General features: G+C 41.2%; 1 protein-coding gene across 1 annotated transcript in view; it reads left to right on the forward strand.

Moving 5' to 3' along the window:
- LOC143294814 (S-methyl-5'-thioadenosine phosphorylase-like) overlaps positions 1-10,152 on the forward strand; it is an 11,485-nt gene extending 1,333 nt beyond the window's left edge. Inside the window, exons 2-9 of the mRNA XM_076606311.1 lie at positions 2,360-2,446; positions 2,918-2,976; positions 4,504-4,671; positions 5,855-5,957; positions 6,240-6,392; positions 7,973-8,059; positions 8,512-8,634; positions 9,747-10,152. Coding sequence (XP_076462426.1) covers positions 2,360-2,446; positions 2,918-2,976; positions 4,504-4,671; positions 5,855-5,957; positions 6,240-6,392; positions 7,973-8,059; positions 8,512-8,634; positions 9,747-9,782 — 816 coding nt within the window. The 3' untranslated portion in view covers positions 9,783-10,152. The remainder of the gene's footprint in view (positions 1-2,359; positions 2,447-2,917; positions 2,977-4,503; positions 4,672-5,854; positions 5,958-6,239; positions 6,393-7,972; positions 8,060-8,511; positions 8,635-9,746) is intronic.
- The last annotated feature ends 1,209 nt before the right edge of the window (positions 10,153-11,361 follow it).

An 11,361-nucleotide genomic window follows, 5' to 3' on the forward strand; every position in this document is an offset into this window, starting at 1 on the left:
GTTCTCAGTTGAATAGAGCTCAGAGTAATGCATTCAGCGTATTTCTTTTTGCTGTTTAGAATTTTGTGATGATTTTTTTTAATGACTTTACCAATTCATCTTTTTTTTTTCAGTTGGGTCCATTGTTTTTCTGATTCCTTCAAAGATTCCTCAACATTCCTAGAATCTGAAGTGTGCTCAATGTCTGCTGTTGGAGTAGAGTTTCAGTCTGTAGCAGTTGTCTGAGTTGCATCCCTTTGGTCCTCTTTGTGGTGGAAGAGGGAAACTGTTTTGGCAGGCACTTGTTTGCAGAAAGTTCAACAAAGTTGGCCTCAAGACTAGAAGACTTTGGTACATGCAAAGGGTATTAAAAGGACATTCAATCATTAGCCACTGCACATCTAAAAATCACAAGAAGAAAAACAGTAATATCAGACTACAATCCTCCTTTCCTTCCCAACAGGTGTGACTGCCAGTCACTGTGTTGTACTTTTGTAGAGTGGCAGAGCACCAGATCTTACCAAACAGCATTTGTGCTGATTTTGCTGACATTGTTAACATCTCTGTTCTGATATTCTGTTGAATTTCTCATTGTCTGTCTGTCAGTCTCTCTGTCAGCCTCTATGTCAGTCTGACTGACTGTTGTCCTCAACTCTTGTCCTTGGCTGTCTATTCCTCACCATCTGAGCACATTGTGGCCATGACTTCATATGTATATGTGCAACATAACTTGGCATGATCATAGAGGTTCTGTCTGGAAAGCTCACAGTCACATACTGACAAATAGTGGAGTGAAGGCCTAGTGGTAATGTGTCCACCTAGGAATTGAGAGAATCAGAGGGCATGGGATCAAATCCTACATCTGCCAGTATTTTCTTCCATACCACTAGACTTTGAGTGGTGGTCTGGACACTAGTCATTCAGATGAGACGATGAATTGAGATCCCATGTGAAGCATGCACTTAGTGCATGTAAAAGAACCCATGGCAACAAAAGGGTTGTCCCTGGCGGAATTGTGCAGAAATATCCACTTTGATAAGGCAACAAATACACTTGCAGGCAGAAGAAAAGGGTGTGGTGCTGCTCTGAAATGACTCTCCTCCTGTGTAGAGCAGTCTAAATTTCAAACAGATAAACCTGTTGTGACAAATAGCAATGCAGCACAATAATACAATACAATACAATACAATACAAATTAGAATACAATATACTGATTGCTCCACTGAAATTTAAAGTTGCTGAACAAAAATAATTGACAGAGCAGGTGGTGCACACTGGATGTATTGGTGTAGCATTCATGGTTTAATGACAGAGGTAAAAATTTTTTTTAAAAACAATTTTTTTCAAGTAATCAAGACATTGTACTGCAGCAAGGTGCTGTTTTTGTATTCCTAACAGCTGTTGCCGGCATGTGTGTCTGTGTGTGTACATGAATGCTGTGATGGCCTGTTTTGCACAGAACAGCAGCTGACAACCTCTTGAGTTTAGAGGGATTATTGACAGTTGGTTTTATGGTGGTTGGAGGCTATACAGTGCTCAGCACTACTCCTGTAGTTTTCATAAAAGTTATCCTGGGTATTGATGCTGTTTTAAAAGTTTACATGTTTTTGTTCACCCTTGCAAAAATATTTGTCATTGTCCTTTTGGTGCGTATAGGTAATCTTAATGTGATAGGTGTAAACACACACATGCATGCATACACACATACACACATGGGCACAGACAGACATACAAACACACACACACACACACACACACACACACACACACACACACACACACACACACACACACACACACACACACACAGTCTGGCTTTATCTGTCTCCATCCTTTCATTGTGTTGTGTGTGTTGATGGTGTGACAGATTGGAATTATCAGAGGTTCCAGTGTTGATTATGTTGTGTGTGTTGATGGTGTGATGGATTGGAATTATCAGAGGTTCCAGTGGTGATCTTTTGTGTGTTGATGGTGTGATGGATTTTAATTATCAGAGGTTCCAATGGTGATTATGTTGTGTGTGTTGATGGTGTGACAGAATAGAATTATCAGAGGTTCCAATGGTTATGTTTTGTGTGTTGATGGTGTGATGGATCGGAATTATCAGAGGTTCCAGTGGTGATTTTTTGTGTGTTGATGGTGTGATGGATTGGAATTATCAGAAGATCCAGTGTTGATAATGTTGCGTATGTTGATGGTATGACAGACTGGAATCATCAGAGGTTCCAGTGGTGATTGTGTTGTATGTGTTGATGGTGTGACAGATTGGAATTATCAGAAGTTCCAATGTTGATTATCTTGTGTGTGTTGATGGTGTGATGGATTGGAATTATCAGAGGTTCCAATGTTGATTATGTTGTGTGTGTTGATGGTGTGACAGATTGGAATTATCGGAGGGTCTGGCCTGGACAACCCTGAACTCCTGGAGAACAGGAAGGAGAAAGTTGTCAACACAGCCTGTGGAAAAGTGGGTTACTTTGCATGGGATACACTGTTAGTGTTACTGTTGTTGTTCACAGAGGAAAACCTGTGTAAAACACAAGGACACACACACACATACACATGCACACATGCATGCACACACACACACACATATGCATACACATACACACACACATAAACACATGCACAGTGATGCATACAGACACACACACACAGTGAATACAAAACACGCACAGTCACACACACACACACACACACACACACACACACAAGCACACACACAGTCTCTCTCTCTTGCACTCTTTTGTCCAATATTGTGGACAGACCTAAAACTGAAAACCACCACTACTACTTCTACCAGTGCTGCTGCTGCTGGTACCACTGCTGCTTGTGCTGCTACTGCTACACAGGTAATAAGATGTGTATTTTGTATTCAGTTATTGAAATTATGAACTCGAGACTTCAGGACTAAATGTGTGTTTTGTTTTCTTTGCAGCCATCGGACGCTCTGATCATAGGCACCATCAAGGGCACAGAGTGTGTGTTACTGGGAAGGTAAAGGGAAATAATTGCTTTCATTTTGTTTTATGGTGTGTAATTGGGAAGGTAAGGGAAACTGCTTATATTTGGTTTTGATTCTGCTGAATTCAGTTCAGAATACTTTGTCTGCTTCAAACAATTAAAACAGACCATTTTTCTTTAGGCTCACTCAAATACTCGTCAACAGGTGAATATGTGATAAAGAAACGTAATACTGGTACACTCTTCCCTTATCACCTTGCACACAAATTACAAAGTAAAAGAAGACATGATTATATATTGTATGATATGTAACATTGTTAGACACAAGAGCAATAAAAGTAAATGAATAACCCACACACCCTTTCTTGGTTTCTGTGTAAGTAAATCATCAGGTAAAAGGAAGATGTTTAGGTAAGAAATACATAACATTTTTAGACACAAACTCTCTTTATCTCTTTTCTTTTTATTGTTGTCATTTTACTCAACTTTTCTCACAAAACTTTATCACTTAATCAGCTTTCATCTTAAATATCGACACGTTGATTAATACTCATTTTATCACTTAATCAAAGTAGAAACTTCTGGTAAGTTTGGAAGTCAAATTGATGCACACACTCACACACACACACACAAAACACACACACACACACAAAAACACACACACACACACACACACTCACAAAACACACACACACACACATACACACACACACACACACACACACACACACTCACAAAACACACACACACACACACACACACACACACACACACACACACACACACACACACTTACACGCACTCACAAAATACACACACACACACTATCGCTGAGGACCTTTAGAAGAAGGTAGCAGTAGCAGTGCGCAAAGAGCCCGGACAGTATCCTTGCCCGCACTGCGGATGCCCACCTTGCACATCCAAACTTGGGCTCCATGGCCATTTATACATTCAAGCCCACACCAAACAAGACTGAGCAGCTCATGCATCATGAGATGTCATCATCAGACACAATGAACTTCCAAGTCAATATATCTAATTGTTAAGATAAAAAGTACTGGTGTACTGACAAAGTTACTTTGAAAGTAAATCTTTGTTGTTATTTTTTTCCTTAACATATATCTGTATTCTTCTTCTTCTTTGTTTGTGGTCAGCAACTCCCACGTTAAGTCGCATGTACACAAGTGGGCTTTTACATGCATGACTGTTTTTACCTCAGCATGTAGGCAGCCATACTCCATTTTCGGGGGTGTGCATGCTGGGTATGTTCTTGTTTTCATAACCCACTGAACGTTGACATGGATTACAGGATCTTTAACATGCGATTTTGATTTTCTGCTAGCGTATACACACGAAGGGGGTTCAGGCACAGGCAGGTCTGCACATAAATTATGTTGACCTCGGAGATCAGAAAAATTTCCACCCTTTATCCACCAGTCGCCACTACCGAGATTCGAACTGGAGACCCTCAAATTGAAAGTCTCAGTGCTTTAAACACTCGGTTATAGCGCCCATCATATATGTCTGTATCAAAGAGAAGTGTCATTGCTCTGTGGTCAGACATGGACGGGGTCACACCATCAGCCCCAGCAACGTCAACTACCGTGCCAACATCGCTGCCCTGGCCGAGGAGGGGTGCACCCATATCGTGGTCACCACCGCCTGTGGCTCCCTGCAGGAAAACGTCCACCCCGGAGAGATCGTTATCATCGACCAGTTCATCGACAGGTCAGTGCTTAGAGTTAGAAATGGACTGTTTTTCCTGGTACAGTCTGTTCCAGATGTTAACTCAGAAAAGGGCTCTTTTGTGTGTGTGTGTGTGTTTGTTTGATTCAGGATGCATAATATATTAGATTTCATCTGTGTCTGAGTAATGGACATTTTCTTGCTTGATTTCTGTGTTTGGAGTATTCCACAGTATTCTTGGGTTTAGAATTGACCCGGTGTTTGTGTATGAACAGAAAAACAACAATAAAAACCAAAACCAAAAAACTAAACATGTTGTATGTGTACATATAAACAGCAGATAAACAGCTTATATTGTTGTCACATCTAGTGGAGGTTGCTGAGAAAGGCAGATGGTTTCAATGTGATGGAAATAGAGATGATTAAAGTGTGATGAAAAGCAGGGCTTGAAATACCCATCCATCTGATTGTCTGGTACAATTAAGCTTTCTTACACACAAGTGGGAATGCTCTCTCCACTTGTCTGTTGGGCAACCAAATTTTGAATGTGTCAGTGGAATGGTGAATGAGCAGTCGGCTTCATTGCTTGCCAGTTGCGTTTCCTTCCTTTCGTTTTCACTGAGACATATGTTCTATGAATAAATTGTGTCAACGCAGAAACAATAGATCTGTTTTAATTCTCTGTGGGACTGTTTCTTCTTAGCATGAGTCACGAAACAATTTCATATCTTTTTCCTGTAAAATATACTATTTTCATAATGAATCATGTCTGCTGACTTGTCATTGCTCTTCTGATAGTTACTTTCATTTACCGTCTCTTTAGTTAGGGAGGGCAAGGAGAAATTGGGGGGAGTGGGGGGGAGAGAACAGGTAGAGGTTTTTTAATCAGCTCGTCTCCAGGACATCTAACTCATTCATCCCTGGGAGTTTACAGCCACTGTAGGTGGCCATGCCATGTTGATGCAGAAAAAAAAGCAGAAAATATAGTGTTTTTCCCTCCAAATTACTTACGGACACATCTGGAAATATTGAAGAAGCTAGTTTCATTTCTTTGTGGTTTATGCATATGTCAGAACATGAAAACTGTTATAATGAGACAAATTGTGATGCTCAGAGCAATGGACTCATTGAGTTAAAAATTATGTGTGGGTTTCCAGGCCAGGAAAGGCACAGGAGACAGACATCACATGGAAGTGTCAATGTGTGTTTCCTGTTTCTCTTCCAGAACACAGGGACGCAAACAGACGTTTTACGATGGATCTCCAGAGGCGCCCCCTGGAATCTGCCATATTCCCATGAATGAACCATTTTGCAGCAGAACAAGGGAGGTAAGGCTCCACTCTCAGACTGCCAAGCCTTTCCGCAGGTATAGGATATGAATAAAGGTGTATTCAAATTTGTGCTAATTTTCAGATTTAGATATAGACATATGCAGCGTTGTTCATGAAATTTCCATATGACTCCCTAAGATGCACATGTGAACTGAAGTGGACAGCACTGGAATACAAGGTCCTGGATTGGAGCTGGCTGCAGGCTGAAAAATCTGACAGTGATATTTGCCTCTAGGCTGTGGGAAGTTTAATGTTCAATGTTTCAGCCTTTACTTTCAGATTCTGCGTCAGTGCGTGGCAGACCTGGGGCTCAGTCACCACGCCTCCGGCACCATGCTGACCATCGAAGGTCCGCGCTTCTCCAGCAAGGCGGAGAGCAAGCTGTGGCACAGCTGGGGTGCTGACTGCGTCAACATGAGTACTGTTCCTGAGGTGTGTGTGTGTGTGTGTGTGTTTGTGTGTGTGGATGGGTTGGTGGATGGGTGGATATGTTTGTGTGTGTGTGTGTGTAAGAGAGTGTATACATACGTGTGGTCAAAGGTGTGTGCATGAGTGTGTGTGTATGCGTGCGTGCATGTGTGAGTGTGTGTGTATGTGTGGTCATGTGTGTGTGTGCGCTTGAGTGTGGGCGTATGTGTGTGTGTTCATGTGTGTGTGTGTGTGTGGTCATGTGTATGTGTGTGTGGTTGTCAGGCATTAATCTAGACTTTCAAAGCTGAAACATTTGTGTGAATTTTTTTACACCAGAGCTTTGCGCCCAAGCACCACTTGGGTATAGGGTGCAGAAATGGTGCCTGCACACTTTGCAGTGCTCATGCAAAGGGTGCAATGTGTGAAGGTTGGGCTGTCCAGTAAAAGCTTACTTCCTGTTTATGTGAAGGTTGTGCTGTCCAGTAAGAATGGACTTGCTGTTTGTGTGAAGAGTGTGCTGTCCAGTAAAAATGAACTTGCTGTTTATGTGAATGTTGTGCTGTCCATCAAAAACTTACTTCCTTTTTATGTGAAGGTTGTGCTGTCCCATAAGAAATGGACTTGCTGTTTGTGTGAAGGCTGTGCTGTCCAGTAAAAAAAAAAAAAAAGGACTTAAGGGGAGGTAACCTACTTCGGGAGGTTATCGGCCATAGCTACTTTCGTTTTCTCAGCATAGGCGGGTAGTAGTTTGCACAGGACAGGAATCAGACCCCTGCCGGAGTCTGCACTAGTGGGTCACGTGTAAGTATGTGTAGATAAATGGACTTCCTGCTCATGTGAAGGCTGTGCTGTACAGTCAATACTGACTTCCTGTTTATGCGAAGGTTGTGTTGTCCAGTAAAAATAGACTTCCTGTTTATGTGAAGGTAATGATGTCCAGTAAAAACTGACTTCCTGTTTAAGTGAAGGTAATGATGTCCAGTAAAAATGGACTTCCTGTTTATGTGAAGGTAATGATGTCCAGTAAAAATGGACTTCCTGTTTATGTGAAGGTAATGATGTCCAGGAAAAATGGACTTCCTGTTTATGTGAAGGTAATGATGTCCAGTAAAAATGGACTTCCTGTTTATGTGAAGGTAATGATGTCCAGTAAAAGATGGACTTCCTGTTTATGTGAAGGTAATGATGTCCAGTAAAAATGGACTTCCTGTTTATGTGAAGGTAATGATGTCCAGTAAAAATGGACTTCCTGTTTATGTGAAGGTAATGATTTCCAGTAAAAATGGACTTCCTGTTTATGTGAAGGTAATGATGTCCAGGAAAAATGGACTTCCTGTTTATGTGAAGGTAATGATGTCCAGTAAAAATGGACTTCCTGTTTATGTGAAGGTAATGATGTCCAGTAAAAGATGGACTTCCTGTTTATGTGAAGGTAATGATGTCCAGTAAAAATGGACTTCCTGTTTATGTGAAGGTAATGATGTCCAGTAAAAAATGGACTTCCTGTTTATGTGAAGGTGATGATGTCCAGTAAAAATGGACTTCCTGTTTATGTGAAGGTAATGATGTCCAGTAAAAATGGACTTCCTGTTTGTGCGAAGGTTGTTCTAGCCAATGAAAAGGGACTCCCCTACGCAGCCCTGGCTCTGGTCACAGACTACGACAGTTGGAAGGAGGACACGGAAGCGGTAAGTTGAAAGAATCATCTGGTGCAGTCACCATCTGCTATGTATGGCATCAGGCAGTGCACAGTCCTGATAGAATCATGTGAAATTCATTGTCCAGTTACACACTGAAACATACACACACTGCACCACACACACATATATACACAGAGCTCACCACACCACATACACAGACACACACACATATACACTCAGTCACATACTCAAATGCACACCACACCACACCACACCATACCAAACACACACACACACACACACATAGCACAGCACAGCACAGCACAGCACAGCACAGCACAGCACACACACACACACACACACACACACACACACACACACACCATGCACACATATACACACACGCTTGCAAGCACACATTAGTGCACACACACACACACACACACACACACACACAGAGTAGTCATGGAAAAGTTATGCTGTGTTTCCAACGCCAACAGGTCAATGTGGAACTAGCGGTGAAGACGTTCAAAGAAAATGCCGAGCGTGCCATCCAGGTCTTGCTGGCTGCCATCCCCCGCATCGCACAGGAGGACTGGACTGACCTGCTGGCAGAAAAACAGGTACGCAAAGTGAATTATTGTTGTTTTGTTGGTAAACAAATATTGTGTTGGATTATATTACTCTTTTGTTACAACAGATTTTTCTGTGTGAAATTCAGGCTGCTTTCCCCAAGGAGAGTGCATTACTACGCTGAGAGTGCAACCCCCCCCCCACCCCTTTTTTTTTCCTGCCTGCAATTTTATGTGTTTTCCTATCAAAGCGGATTTTTCTACAGAATTCTGCCAAGGACAACCCTTTTGTTGCCGTGGGTTCTTTAATGTGCCTCATGCATGGAACCTTGGATTATCTTCTCATCTGAATGACTTGCGTCCTGACCACCACTCAAGGTCTAGTGGAGGGGGAGAAAATACTGGTGATTGTGGGATTTGAACCAGTGCACTAAGATTCTCTCGCTTCCTAGGCAGACGCATTACCACTAGGCCAGCACTGGTGCAGGTTACCAACCGGAGACCAGCTCCTGAGCATGCTTTTTGACCCAGTTCTGACGTCTAAATGCTATTGCTCAGAAATCCACTGTCCCACCTGCAGCAAGTCCTCCCATGATACATTCACTGAAAGACATTGTTTTAATAATGACGATTATGACATAAGTCATAATAATAATAGTAATAACAATGATAATAATAGTTATGAAAACAACAACAGTTATAACATTAATAATACTGTGATTATGATATTTTAAAAAAGAAAAACCATCGCGGAGCCTGAATGAGAGAGAGTCTCACCTAGAGCTAGACCACCACCGCATCCACCTAACAACATTCCCCCATAAATATACTGACACTGAAGACTTTGACAGGACTCACCTATAGCATGGAAGTTCAGTTCAGTTCAGTTACTCAAGGAGGCGTCACTGTGTTCAGAAAAATCCATACATGCTACAACACATCTGCCAAGTAGATACCTGACCAGCAGCATAACCCAACGCACTCAGTCAGGCCCTGAGAGGGTGGGTGGGGGGGAGTATGTAAGAGGATGGAGATCGAAACTAAGGTCACCACGAGAGCAGAACATGAAAGGCCACAGAATAGGGGACCATTTTTTTTCTGTATCAATGATGAATGATGATGACATTGCTGCTACAGAGATGTGTTGTTTTTGTTTGTTTCAGAGGATTGCCAAGAGCTCTGTCATGCTGCCGCATTGATTTGCAAGTCTTACGCCTGCATGCCTATGAATCTAGATATGATTGATTAAATGGTTGATTGACTCAGAAAGAGAGCGAGACAGTTCAGTGTCAAGGAGGCATCAAAAACATGTTGACTGATACATATACGCAGTTCCACACCTGCTTTAAAATAATCCAGAAATTTGCCAATGCCTTACCTATGCATAGACCTGACACACTGATCAGGCCTCGAGAACCTACCAAAATTAAAATATATATAGAGAGACAGGACATAGCGACAGACAGGACATAGCGACAGATAGGACATAGCGATAGACACGACATATCGACAGATAGGACATAGCGACAGACAGGACATAGCGATAGACAGGACATAGCGACAGATAGGACATAGCATCAGACAGGACATAGCGACAGATAGGACATAGCGACAGACAGGACATAGCGACAGATAGGACATAGCGACAGATAGGACATAGCGATAGATGGGACATAGCGATAGATGGGACATAGCGACAGATAGGACATAGCGACAGACGGGACATAGCGACAGACAGGACATAGTGACAGACAGGACATAGGGATAGATGGGACATAGTGACAGGACATAGCGACAGACAGGACAAAGAAGGAGATATAGAAAAGAGGAAAGATGACAGGGCTAGAAATACAGACAGACCTCCCAAGAAAGTTTTTTCTTCATTCTTTTTTTCTCTCTCTCTCTTTTTTTTTAATTTTTTTTTTTTAAGTTTGACTTTGTTAGCATGATATGTCAGGTCAGGTATAATTTGTGTTTATTCACAGTAAACTGCAGTAAAATATTATGCACAATACAATTTTGTGTCATTGGAACCACAGAGTCATACATCATTGAAACAACATGTCGAAGATAAATCAATGGGCAGTCATAAAACGTGCACTACTGGACCCATACATGAGGAAATTCACATTGTGTGTGACACAGTATGTATATATGTGAAGACACACACACTCGTGCACGCACAAACTCACACTCATATATATTATTTCCCATAGCATGACTTAAAAAGGCTATTAGCCAAAATATTTACAAAAAGTTTTCCTGTTATAGTGTTAATGGTTTTTATCAATGACAACTTTATATGATATATATATATATATCATATATATGTGTGTGTGTGTGTGTCCCCAGTGTAACTCAGGAATTTATATATATGTGTTATAAGCACTTATGTATTTTAAAAGAGAAATATATATTGGGCAATTGCCCAGTTCAAACAGAATTCTAGTATTAAATTTTGAATGTGATAAACAGAAAATGTGACATGAATACTTTTTGGTGATGAATTTAATTTCATCATGAAGTGCCCCATTTTTTCTGATATTCATAAAAAAGATTTATGTCCAAAATCTGTATTCTTTTGTAAAATGTTTTATGCAGGCAAACAGGTACTATTAAGACTCAGCAAACTCAAAAAAACTTTTAAAATCATAACGTAAAAAAATGTTAATATTGAGCTTACCTTTGATATTACATAATGAAAAATCCTTGTGTTTTTTGATATATTCTTTTCTGAAATCCTCCATGACCCGACATGGGCCACTGGTTAACTGAATC

This window comes from Babylonia areolata, chromosome 20, assembly GCF_041734735.1.
Source record: "Babylonia areolata isolate BAREFJ2019XMU chromosome 20, ASM4173473v1, whole genome shotgun sequence".
NCBI lineage: Eukaryota > Metazoa > Mollusca > Gastropoda > Neogastropoda > Buccinidae > Babylonia > Babylonia areolata.